The sequence below is a fragment of the Leptosomus discolor genome, chromosome 6 (assembly GCF_034619465.1).
Source record: "Leptosomus discolor isolate bLepDis1 chromosome 6, bLepDis1.hap2, whole genome shotgun sequence".
NCBI lineage: Eukaryota > Metazoa > Chordata > Aves > Leptosomiformes > Leptosomidae > Leptosomus > Leptosomus discolor.
The window spans coordinates 62,324,666-62,338,183 of record NC_141396.1 but is presented as its reverse complement, the minus strand read 5'-3'; the positions used below and the strand labels follow the sequence as shown (position 1 = coordinate 62,338,183).

General features: G+C 42.1%; 1 protein-coding gene across 1 annotated transcript in view; it reads left to right on the top strand.

Annotated features, from left to right (window-relative positions):
• Positions 1 to 13,518, top strand: part of CRHR2 (corticotropin releasing hormone receptor 2) — a 105,656-nt gene that overhangs the window by 27,910 nt on the left and 64,228 nt on the right. The window contains exon 3 of the mRNA XM_086466646.1: positions 9,497 to 9,582. Coding sequence (XP_086322772.1) covers positions 9,497 to 9,582 — 86 coding nt within the window. The remainder of the gene's footprint in view (positions 1 to 9,496; positions 9,583 to 13,518) is intronic.

The window sequence follows — 13,518 nt, the reverse complement described above, 5'->3', positions numbered from 1 at the left end:
GTTGCCTGGAGAAGATTTAATAAAGGTTGATTCTTGGACCTCAGCACTTAGATGAAAAATAGGAGATGGAGAAAGAGGTATAGACAAGCAGAACTTTATACTTCGGTTGCCCTTTTGTACTCCTGTAGTCTAGCAAGCATTAAACCCTCTCAGGTTGCCTAAGGAAGAGTTGTGTTCAGAAATGCTGTATACCTAAGTGAGAGGGTCTGCGTGAGAGTGGGCACAAAGATGTGGGCAAGACTATGACCTTTATCAGTATGGCTAATGGAGGGCGCCTTGGGCTAGAAATCCATAGAAATGTTTTGGAAAACTGAAGAAGTCTGGAGGACTTCTAAACTTCTGAAAGGTTCTGTTCCTGCCTGTGCTTTTGACGTGTTATATGACCTGGGTGAATCACTTGAGCTTTTTAGCAGATAGGAAATCGATACAGAAAGTGAGCATAATTAGACTGCTTGAGCTTCTCATAAAACATTTTAGGACTTCTTGGCAAAGAAAACAGCAGAAAGCTGAGCAAAGTTTCTGCATGCTTGGAAGCCTAAAGAAACACCGGCTTGGTAAGCCAGACAGAGCTGAGGTCAGAAATATTTTTCTAGGGAAACATTTCTTGCCTAAAGTATTATTTATCTGCCTTCCAAGCTTCTCCTGTAAGTGCATTGCAATTCTACCTGAATGTCAAAAAACCTGAACCGTGACATCTAAGAAAACGTCTCTTTGCACAAAGCTTGGCTTTCAGGATGATGTTGGCTGGTGTACAAAGTAATAAACATTGGTTGGATAACTATTCTTTCCTTATTTTTGTCTGAGTATCCCTCATTCACAAATAACGTATGTGGAGAGAGATTTTTGTTTTCAATCTCATGGACTTCTGACTGCTTGTACAATTATACCGCTGTTACTTAAGATTTCTAGAAATAGCAAGCTGTGTACTGGTGCATTGTGAATTCTACCTGGCTGTAGCTTGTCACTGCAACAATCAGAAGAAACTCACCAAAGAGAAAGGATGGCACATGAATAAATAATTTATAGCCCTGTGATTCAGCCCTTATTTTTAGAGGATTGCTGTTTTTCTGAGATGTTGAAAAAGGGCTAAAAATAGTATACACATGAAGTGATGCATCCTTTATGCAACACAGGTTTTTTTCTTTCTCATTTGATTTGAATCCTATGAAATCTGAGCAGCCAATCTAAGGAATTTATATCATGCAGTTGCTGTTGGATTTACTGGGGATCATGGCAGATAAGTACCCAAGAAAAAAATTTTTCTGCTCAATACCAAGCAAAATGTCTTATTTTGAACATTAAATGAATAAAAACTGTTTGGAGAAGACACTGGAGAATCTCGCAATATCCCAGCGATTAGGACACTCTGAAAGGAAGGAATCCATTGAACTGGGTTCAAGTTCCTCTTGAAGTCCAACAGTGGAAGGACCAGAGCCAAAGTACTCTGTGTAGTGAGTAACTTACAGGCAACAATGTTCAGTGCTGGAATGTTTTCTTTCTTTTGTTTTGTTTTACTCTGGTGTTCTTTGGATTTTTCTAAAATTTTTCTTTTTGGATAGTAAAACCTGGTTCCAGTTTACCAGACTTAACAAGTGATTCTTGTTGCCTTGAAACTGCATGTTTCAAAAAATAATTTATTTAGCTCAGAAAATGTCATCCAGGTTTAAGGCTGGCCTTGAGACAAGACAGGTTTTCTCCACTGCCCCTTCTGATTTTAAAGGCCAGCGTTTCACAGAACCTGTTTTAATGTTGCAAACCTAAGGGAAAACCTCACTTGTGCTTGCTTTCCATTGGCAAACTTTGCATAAACACCTCTGTGTTGGGGGCACCATTGACTGGCTGCTGTACGGCCTGCTTTGCTGTGCCCTGAAGCCAGTGTAGGAAGGGACTGGTAAGATGTGCTGAACAAGGCTAGTTGCAAGTATTCTAAAATTACAAGGTTGAACTCTGCCTGTGCAGGTTTAACCTATCCCAAAAAGGAAGGCAAGTTATTCAACTCGGTTAGATGGCAGTACAGGGGCAAAAAGAGTTAATAGTTGTCTTAAAAAGGAGGGGAAAAGAAAAAGTTATTTAGGATATCAGCAAAAAAAATCCCAGTGGAGAGATTTAACAGACTGTCTGAAATAGTTTTACAAAGTAATTACTAGAAATTCTTGGGGCTTACGCTTTTTAATCTGGACTGAACAAATCCTGTTGGTAGGGAGATGGACGACACGACCCACTGTGCTCTTTCAGTTCTTTGCCGCAGCTGTGATTCTCTGCGATTGCCCTAGTCACTGCTAGCTCGCTTTGCAAAACTTTATGCTTTCTAGGGAGTTTGTTAAGTGGGGGTTCTGGTTTTCTGGTTGATGGACCCTTCATTTGAGCTTGGCTGACAGCTAACGTGGATCAGCAAGCTGTCAAAGCAGTCAGATACCTATAGCTCTGCACAGCTCAGAACTTAACAGACCGTGTTTTATTTATTTATTCATTTGCCTATTTATTCCCTCACTCCAGTAGCAGATGAACTTGTCTCAAGGATATAGGGCCGCTCTGTGTGCGTGGGATCCAGGATGAGACGCATAAATAATTTGAGAAGGCTGATTTCCATTGTAATGATGACTGGAAATATAAACCTTGTCAGAAAGTCGTCTACATGAGACACAGCAAGATGCCTAAAACCTTTTTCAAAACCAGATTAGTTCCAGTTGTCAAGGCCAAGATCCATTACAGTAGCGCTTGCATGCAGTGTCTGCACTTGTCTTTCACCCGCTAATGACTGGAAGGATGTGGTTAACTTCCTGCTGAGAATTACATCCACTTACCTTTACCCTGTGCTCCTGTTTCTTGTTTGTTTCGTGATTTTAATGGATTTTTACTGGCTAAATACAAGCCTGCCACAAGGCCAATCTATACAGATTGGGTTACCGCTACCCAAAAGGCTTTATGTTCTTCAACAGGGTCAATAAAAAAAAAAAAAAGACAGTCATCAAATACTCTTCTTTGCATATTCCAGTCGGAAAAGCAACATCATCTGCTGTTAGAAATGAAATTAAGGTCAATGTTTTACCTCTCAAACTGACGTAAAACATTGAACCTAAGCTATGTGTTTTAAAGTTGCTCCAGAGGATAATGGTGTCCTGTTAATCACAGAATCACAGGATGGTGGTGGTTGGAAGGGACCTCTAGAGGTCATCTGGTCCAAGCCCCATGCTCAGGCAGGACCACCTAGAGCCAGTTGCCCAGGACCATGTCCGGACAGCTTTTAAGTATCTCCAAAGAGGGAGACTCCACAACCTCTCTGGGTAAGCTATCCCAGTGCTCAGGCACTCTGACAGTAGAAAGGTGTTTCCTGATGTTCAGGTGGAACCTCCTGTGTTTCAGTTTGTGCCTGTGGCCTCTGGTCCTGTCACTGGGCACCACTGAAAAGAGCCTGGATCCATCCTCAGCCCACCTTTTGGTACAGCTTTTGTAGCCACTCTGTGTTTGTGTGTACTTTAGTCGTCTGATGTTCTTGGTTATCAGTATTTTGGATATAATCTTCATGTGAGCACTTGCAGTTTTGAAGCAGTCAGTTATACTTAATATTAAGACTTACCACAGTCATCCAAATTCAGTGGTTTCTAAGTAGCAGAAAAATCACGGTTTGGATGACAAATATTGACTGTTGCTGCTCGATTTGCTGGTTAGACACAACACTGAGGTCTTATTAGATGAGTCCCTAGCAGTGCTGTTAATAAAGTGTAAATGTTGAGGAGGAATTAATTTTGCATGAGTTTAGATGGCTAAAAGTCACACTACTGTTCTGGGATAAAGGTCCCTGAGCTTATTTGTGAAAAACTGCAACCCATGCAAGTTTTCTGGGAACTATTCTTGTGATCCTGGTACTGAGTGGCAGGAATGCTGAAGAGAGTTCTGGGCAAAGCTGTAAACCGAATTTTGGATGTCTCTCCCCTTATCAAACCCCACCTATCCTGAGTGTAAGGAGTCCCTCAAAATGAACAAATAAAGTTTGAAAGCTTCTCTCACGTCCTTCCATGTCAGATCAAAATCATTATCCATAATTATTGGTGCATGGTCTGCTTGGGGTTACATTGCACAAATCTGTGTTGATCAGCTTCTCTTTATTTAAACAACAGATTGCCGGGGTTTCGTAAAAATCTCGTTTGCCCTAAATCCAGAGTTGTGATTATCATGCTCAGTTTTTGGATAAATGCAACACTATTTTTTCTTCTCCATTCAAGGAGTTTTTGATCTCCACCTTGATATTTCTCACTTGGTCTTAAATGATTATACTCTACTAAGAAAAGATCAAGTTCTATATAGCAGTACGTGTGTGTATGAGGGTATGCGTATACAACATATATGAGTGGGACATTCCTGTAGTTATTTGATTGCTTCCTCCGACTTTATTCAGAGAAGAGCTGTAAAAAACCAGACTGAGCTGCACATGCCTTTCCCAAAAGCCAGTATCCACACCACACTGCTCGTTGCTGAACGCTTACCGACAGGAGGTCGTTTCTGAAGACCCTGTGAAACCTGCGGTGATAAAAGTTCCCTCCTTGATGAAGGGGCTCTTGAGGGCTATTTAAGCCAAGGGTGAACAGTGACACATTGCTAACGAAGACTTTATAAAGTGGGTTGGAACAGTTTTGTTAGTTAGGACTTCTCAGCAAGCATAGCTTTTACAATAGCTTTGTACTTTGAAGAGTCCCTGTTCCTGCTAAGGGTGGCTGGTTGTAAGAAAGAGGATTCCCCAATTCTATTCCTGCCAATGCTTTGCTATAGTCATGCTCGGATCTTTTACTTACCTTTTTATAACGTGATACGAAGTTTTTCAGAAGTGGAGATCCCTTTTACAGTACCTTAGAGCCCATGAGAACTGCAAATGTTGGTACTTCTCCTGTCTGGGGTTGTGCATTTATATTGTGAATCGAGCTGAAACGTTGACTGGTGTGTGGAATCAAGGTCTGGCGTTGGGCTGCTGAAACAGCAGGCACCACTACAGAGCAGGAACGGTAGTGGAAGGTATGGCAGTGCACTGTCTGAGGGGCTCTAATTGCTGTGTGGGACTCTTGGAATACTGCCACTGCTGTCGTTGGCTTTATTGATAGAATATGACTATGATCAGCATGACTGAATCAGCCCTTACAGGAAACATGAAAACGCGTATGTTACGCTGACCAACCTGGAGGGGCTGAAATACATTTTCTGGAAGCTAGCAACCTGATTGACAGTCTGAGCCCTAATGGATATTTCTTTCTATTCAGGGAGGTCCCTCTTACTTCCTCGCCTGTCCCCTGGACTGCTGGTTTAGCAGAAGCAATCGAGTGCCACAAATGTTGCTAATATTCTACAACAAAAGAAAATCAACATTTTCAAAGTCAGAGGAGAGGCCGTAGACTGAAGCATAGAAAGGAATATCGGATGATGTGTCAAAAGCTATGTGTGTAATGGCTATGTGTTGCCTGTGTCATCATGAGTCATGTACTGCTCATTATTAGTTTACATGGAGATTAAATTTGCTTGTCCAGTTGTATTATATGGGTGCACGTGCACAAAGAGCACAAATAACCATCAAAAATATCTTTATTTTGTGTATCTGTTCTTTAGAATAAAGGAAGGAAGGAAGGAAGGAGAAATTATTAGAAGAGAAACTATACTGAGTTCTTCAGAATGCCATTTGTCTAAGAACATGAAAATTGGCACCTTTTTTTTTTTTTTTAACTAGGAAAAAAGGAAATAGTGCTAATAGCTCTCATTAGCTATTGTTGCCTAGAAAGATCATGTAGCTGTTCTTTTCTTCCCGGGTGTTCATTGTTTGTTTCTACAATAGAGATCTCCATCATGACTCTTCCATTTTCTCCTTATTGTTCATGACAATCATTAAGAAAAAATCAGCTTAATCCAGTCTCTTTCTGTACACAGTGCTTTAAAGCAAAGGGCAAGGAGGGTTCTAGCGTAAAGCACATTAATCCCGGTTCTCATTGGAAAACCAGGTGAGAAGGAATATTCTTTGGTGTGTTCAGTCACCAGAGAGATCATAGAAGTCTCTCAGTTAGATTGCTGACTGCTGCTTTCCCTCTTCTCTTCCTTTACATACTCTGAAGCTGAGGAACACCTATCATCCATTGCTGTCTTCCAGAGAACCGATGTATCTGTCATCTTTTTGGCATCTCTTTGCTGCTTTGATCACTGCTACAACTCTCTGCGTGTCCCAGTGACTCAGCCTGTCCTTGAGTCCGGTGTCTGTTATTTCTTTCATCTTCTCTGTGCTGTTTTTGACAGTAAGTAGGGATGCCGTGCAGCAGCTGTTTGCTGCTGCGGAAAAGACTGAGGTGGTTGTTTGAAGTTGGCATTATTTTATCCAGGGTCTTCTGTGCAGAGACATACAAGCGCACACAGGAATTTTGGCACACGCCAGATGTGACTGTCCCTGAATGTGATGAGCCTCTATCCAGTGCATATGCGATTGGTCCAGTGACCCCAAGAAATGCTAGACCCACTTACTATGTGCCATGGGATTCATCTGTGCATGAATGAGAGTTGCTTCTTCCAGATGACTGCAGTGAGGCTCTTACTCTCACTCACTAAACCAGATATTTCTCCTTTAAAGCACTGGGTGAAAGATCTGTGTTACGTTATTAAAATAGATATATGAAAATATATTCAGTATGATTGGAAACTTGTTTCCATGTGGCTGTTAGAACTAATGCTGTAGGCATTTGGAAGAAAGATTTGGGATATAAATTACTTATGACTACTGGAGTTTGGAATGAGACATTCCCAGAAGTCAGCACTACTTGCTGCTTTTGTTTCTGAGAAGCGGCTGATATTCGTGGAGATTCTGGACTAGTGAAATTCAGAGTTTGATTTTATCCTTCTCTGGTTGAGATACTCACCATGTAGGAGTCTGGTGTGACAGCTCACAAACCCAGATCACTGTTTCTCAAAGAACTGCTTTGATGTGGGTGTTGTATAGGATTCCTACAATTGCACTGAAAGAGAGCTCAGAGGCACGTTTTATGGCTCCTGATACTCTAAGTGGATGGGTTACACATCAAAATGGAGGTGGAAAAGGATCGCATTCATTATACTCAATCTTGCTTTGCTGATCATGATCTGTTCTCTAATAATTCTTTTGGACAAGAAACATGAGACACACATTTATCCTTCTGAAAAGAAGGTTTTAATGAGCAGGGAAGATGTAGTGCAGGAGACAGAGGGTTCATGGCCTGATAAGGTAGAATACGTGGTTTGCGATGGTTCACAGCTCTGCCACGGTCCTTCCAGGTCATTTTCAGGAAGTCATGTACACACATTTTGCTTCTGTTTCTGTACCTGTAAAATGGAAATAACAATGAGAAGAGCAGAGGAAGAAGTTAATGTGGATGGGGGGAGCACTCCTAATATTTGCTTTCTTTTTCAACTAAGAGAAATCTTTGAAAGGGAGCCTTGGTGTCAAAGGGGTCTTTTTCATGGATAAATAACTCCTTGATTCAAATGTAGCTTTTCTTCTCAGGTACTTACATAGATAGACCCAGTTGGATGTTCTAAGTGTCTCTTGATTGTGTTTGTGGTCTCCACACCTGAGCTGGGAAAGGAAAAGCCAGAATGAATAAAACAAGGGTTTCATATGAGCACTCTCCTGGAAGTGGTATTCAACATCCGACTAAGCATCAAAGCTTCCCTCGCCGTGGCTGGACATTTTTTGCAGAGACTCAAAATCAGCAACCATTCTGCACAGAGAGCTTCAGCACTGGCCAGAAGGAGGGGCCAAATACAAGGGCTTTTAGGGATGTAACTCAGGTCCAACAGGCCTGAATCCCATTCAGACCTGTCTCAGAGAACAGGGACAGAAGATTTTCCAGACACATTTAGCTTGGGATGTTGATTAGTGATAAACAAAGCAGTGAGGAGAAAAGTCTGATCACCTCTTTAGCCTTCAGGGGAAATGTGCACAAAAAAATGGCACAGAAAATGGCAGTCTATACCTGATTCTCCAGTAAGAAAGAGAGGGAAGTGTGTGAATTTGTCTGTAAACTAGTGACAGAAATGGAAACTGAGGTCTTTAACCTTAGCACAAGTTTCTGCAGTTGACCCAGATGTTACCAGTCATTTTATTTTATTTTATTTTGGCCTTGTCACTCCAAGCAGAAACAGTGAAAAAGTGCAAATAAATAATAGCAGTATGAAATTCAGTGATCTGTATGGATATGGTGTAATCTGGAGCATCTAGGTGAACTGTTCCTTCTTGCTTTCCATGTGGCCTTTCCTTCTCCATAGGAAAAAACACCTTTTCAGAATTCTTTCTACCTTTTCCAATGCTTGTTGTAAAGAGCACTTTTGGAAACGTTCGATGTGATGCTTTTATTTGACCTCTTATTTTCTTGATGGCTGGGTGCTGACATCAAGCACTAAATGACCATAGCAAAGGCCCAAGAAGAAGTTGGGTAAAGGGCAGCAAGAACATCAAGAAGAGTTCATTAGGAAGTTGTCTGTGTGTGTCCTTTGGGGATCTTTCTGAATTTCCTGTTTTATTTTAGTTCTCTTGTTTCTAAGACACAGTTCAAAATAAACATGGAAAAAACCTATTGCTTGGGATTGGATGTGCTTTTGATGGGTGGAGGAAGGTAGTTTGACAGCAAAACTGCATAGTTTTCTCTCAGAGTTCCTTGGGATGAAGAGGAGTTCTTGCCAGGCATTGAACTCCCCTCCTCGCCCCCCAGTATTACTACACGCAGTTTCCAGAACTCCTCAGGGTGACACTGCAATGGGACATGAAATTTCTCTGCTTCAGTAAAGTAGTGCATGATTTTTGCTTACATTCTGGGAGAACTGGTGCCTTGGAAAAAGATCAGAAGTGGGTTTTTTTTCACAGAGGATGGGTGAACACATCCTAACCTAGGTGTACGCATTTCTGAAATCTGTTCAGAGACATTCTTGTCCACACAAGGTTTGCCCCAGGGCTGGGAGATGTGGTTAACTTGCGCCTTTTCCAGGTTCTTTGCAGAAGTTTTACCAGTAATATTGTTCCATAGGAAGACTCTAGAAAATCAGTATCTCCAGGAATGTTTCTTCTAGTTTACAGTGGGATAAATGGGAGGGGAGCAGAGCAGTAGGTTTACCATATACATACCATTCTCCTAGATGGAGCACTAAAGACCTAAACCTTTCTGCCCACTTTTGAATACATCATTTAACTGCTTTTTAAAAGACTAGCATTAAGCTTTCTCTTGCAACATTCTTCTCATACCTTTGCTGTCTTCTGAACCCATATGCCGTAAGAAAACATTATCAGTAAGTATCTTTAAATACTTGTTGTCTCTAGATGTGTTTATGTCCTTTTTTAACTCCTCTCCTCAGCAGGCTGTTCTAGTCCTCACAGAGGTGGGATAAGTTGTTTTGCCTTGTGAATAATCTGTTCTGTTAACCTTTTCTTAAATCTGTGAAATTGCTAGGCTGTTTAAAGTCCAGCACAGAGTGTTCATCTCTCTTTTATTTTGGTCCATACCAGGAAATGCCTACAGAGAATGCCTGGGCAATGGGACATGGGCTTCCAAGATAAACTACTCTCAGTGTGAGCCTATTCTGGATGACAAGGTCTGTATTTTTCACTTCATTCTTCTCAATGACATTTCTTAGCATACATCAATGCAGAGCTAGGCTTAAGGTTAACATACTAATTTGGGACTTCTGACAATTTCCATTTCTGTCTCTGCAACAAATCCTCCCTGTGATTTCAGGCGAATCACTTATCCTCTCTTCGTATCCCCTACTCACACATGGTTTTTAAAAAAGGATGCTTTATTACACTCTGTCCCTGATGACGTATATTTATGCAGATCCTTCCTAGCTTTGTTCAGATCCTACAGCTGCTACAGTAAATGTTAGTAATAATAACAGTAAGACCAAAAAGCTTCTTTGGCACTGAAAAATAAGCTTTCACCAGCTGACTCTACGCTGTACCTATCAGTTCTGAGGTCTCATCAACAACTGGCCTTTCCAGATCTCAATGTCATTTTTCCTTCAGCAAATATGTAAAGGGTCAGCAACAGAAAAATACATAAAAAGTGGACTTGGGTCCCAACTGTCTTTAAAAGCTTGAGCCAGTCTTGCGTTATATAGGAGTTTAGACAATGAAGTTAGCATATAGGGTTAAGCTCCTTCAGAAAGTCTGCAAGCAACTGTGCAAAGTCCTTTTCTTGTCAAATGTCCCAGCTTTTCTCAGAGGCATCGTAGACATTCATCCTCACACAGTTTAAACCTTCAAGCCTTTCAGGGTGTGTTCTCTTTCTCTTCCTCCTGTTTTGAGTGCTATGGTGGGACACAAGCACACATAGGCTTTGTGCTGTCTTGCTGCCAGGGGTGACTTTCCCCTCTAAGAACGAGGGTGGAGCCCAGTAGTTTAGGCCTGTTTATGTTTTGGGATTCATTCCACTCATTCTGTCATCAGAGTTGTGCCATGCCAGTTGCAAACAGAGAGGAGGAAGAAGAGAGGAGGAAGACAAGGTCTCACCTGCTGAGGGCTGCTTGTAGAGCTAATCCAAATTTAGTACTCAGGAACTATCTGGAATAGTGCTGTACCCAAAACAGTCATGATGTGCTTTGGCTGTGGCCCAGCATCCATCCTGTAAGATCCATGTTGTTGCTGAGTGTGGGCTTTGACAAGTGAATCAGAAAACAGATAACTACACACCAGCTGCTGAGGAGTGCCTACTCTTACCCACTAGCTAGGTAATTTGGTGGCAAGAAAAAATGTGCCACTACATGACTGCCATCCAGAGGGACTGATACACATTCAAGGTGGTCTAGCATAGTGGAGAGGCTCCCATGACAGTTTAAGCTGATCGAAGTTGGTACCGCCCCAGTGCAGCCCCTCCTTACATTTCTTTCCCACTTTAATGAAAAACTAACTTTATTCTGGGCCATTTTTTGGGTGAATCAGTTCCCTAAACCATGTTACTGCATTATTGCAGGGGTGCTGGGGCCAGCACGAGCAAGCGGAGTGAAAGCGTGGCTGGGGCTGAGGGGGATAGCGCATCATGGTAGCAGACCATGTCTGACTGAAGTGGATTTGCACTTCTGTGAAATTACCCTCTTAAAAATGAGCAAGAGGGGATGTGTGTAGCAGCCAGCGCTGGTTTAGAGAATGGGGAACAGAGCTAGGCAAAGACCCAAAATCTTAGATGTGGTTCAGCTGGTATGGGAAACCTGAGATGATAGTAGCAGTCTGCTGTACCAGCTCAGAAAAATGCTGCTGTATTTTAATGATGCTCTTTATGTATTTGTCTGCATGACTTGAACAGTTGCTATCTCTGCATAAGCAAATACAGAGGAGTTTTATTTGAAGAGGCTGGAAAAGTGTTGTGACCAGAGGACAGGATTATTTCCTTTACTCTGTTTTTGCTTTTAAAAACTTTGCAGCTATGGTGATAGCTTAAAACTTCTTAAATAGCATGTTCCTTAAACAGATGAAAGTGCAGATGTTCCCCCACCCTTGTTTGCAAAAGCTTAAAAACTCATTTATTAGATCTTCAAAGATTTGCAACAAGCTTTGCAAATATTCATATTTGTGAATATTTTTGAAATCTCTACATAATGCTCAGTGTTACAGATGAATACTTGGGTTGCTTTCTGATCTCAAAAAAAAATAAAAAGAAAAATCCCCAAGGACTTCCATAATCCTCCATTTTGATTAAAGGTGAGATGCAAGCATACATGTGGGTCTATTGTTATTTATTGACTGATCCTAGCAGATGCTAAGCATCAGCCAGGAGTTACACCCTGTGTTTCATGTTTATTTTGAATACAGAAAACAACACTACTGTCAAGCTTGGCCACTCACAGACAGAGTGCTAAAGAATTACATGGTTTGACTTCAAATGCAGTGACTGATACACGGGACAGGAACAGGACATTTCACGATCAGCCCCATGTCCCGTGCTGCATACGTTATGAAAGCATGTTGGTAATGTAGGGAAAGGGAAATTTTAGGGTTTTTTCAGCTGTGGGTCAGTTTTAGGGGGTATAAGCTCCTGTAACACACATTCACTGGATTACATTATCACATCGTTGCTTTCCTTGTGGTCAAGACCTGTGGCAGTAGCTGATAAAACTGTGCTCTGGGACTGCTTTGCTCCTAGATTCCGACTTTGGCCAGGATCTAGTTGCCTGCATGTAGTTACACGGTGTAGTTTAAAGCACCCCAGAGTGTTTCCTTTCATCTGGCAAGAGGGACACAGGCTTTCTGGAATACCTGTGTCCCTCAGCAGCAGCTCTTGGAGGTCAGTCACCAGGACCAACTAGGAAGCACAGAGTGTCCTGAGTGCACCTTAAGGGGCAGTAGATGCCTGTGTGTTCATAATTGTCTCTAGCCCTTGCTTCAGATACTGGTTCAGATGTTGGGTAGTCACCCAAATGTAGGTGTCCTAATGTCAGACTGAATCCCATCCTCTGAACAATCAGTTAGCTCCTTCTCGAGACACAGGAATCAGGTACAGAAATCATTTTGATCCAACTGGCTGTTTGATGGCATAATGTGTGACAAATGGAAAGCTTCTACTCAGACTACAGCTTCCTGTGTCAAAGGGACCTTTGCTGCATCTGGCACAAATCTGTGTTCTTAGAAGACAAATGAGAGTCTCAGGCAGCAAAAAAAATACGTCTCAGCCTCCAAAAAGAGCTATAAATTAGGAACTTCAGTCTTGTCTGTGTGGCCTAAGGCAGCTGGATATCAATTTGATTTTGCTGATGTTTTGAGGTGGGTTCACGCTGTGTAGCTGAGTTAGCACCATTCTTGGCTTAAGTTAATATATCCTGCTTAGGAGCAGTCACATTAGCCACAGCTATGCAGCTTCCAGCTGGCTCAGAAGAAGAAAGCAATGAACTTAGAGGCATCTTGGGTGACAAGGATACTTCCCAGTTGCTTCTGAAAGTCTTTGGAGAGGAAATATGGTGCCTTTAAACCATACTGGTGATGAGATCATCCTGGCAGCAGGAAGAAATCTGAAATGGCTGAGCTGGGAATGGAGTGCAGAGCCTTGCAGGAAGACACGTGCTGTAAACACTGGCAGGACCTGTCAGGAACTTCTGTTAGAGGGTGAAAGATCCTTGTCACCTGGAGAGCTAAGAGTGCTGTCGTTGGGTGGTTGTTAGTTCAAAGCATTAGCTGATTTGGTTTGGACAGGTTAGTGGTCATGTCCTAGCACAAGCAAAGGAAAAAGTCCTCTAGACAGAATGTCTCTGTCATTAGCCTGGAATGTGGCTGCAGGGAGCCCAGTGTGCCTTAGAGTTGCAAAGCTGGTGCAGTCAAAGACTTAAAGCTGTGCATCCTCAGTTTGCCTGGTAGAAGGTGGCTGGAAGATAACTCTGCACTGATGTAACATGATTGCCATGCATAAGGTTTGCCATAGAAGAGGACTCCAGCGATGTGACCCGCTGTGGTCCAGAGAGCAAGGCTCACAGAGTGTCCAGACCATCTCCTTTTCTATCTCCTTTCTAATGTACGACCCTCCTCCTCAGCCTGAATGGGATTTA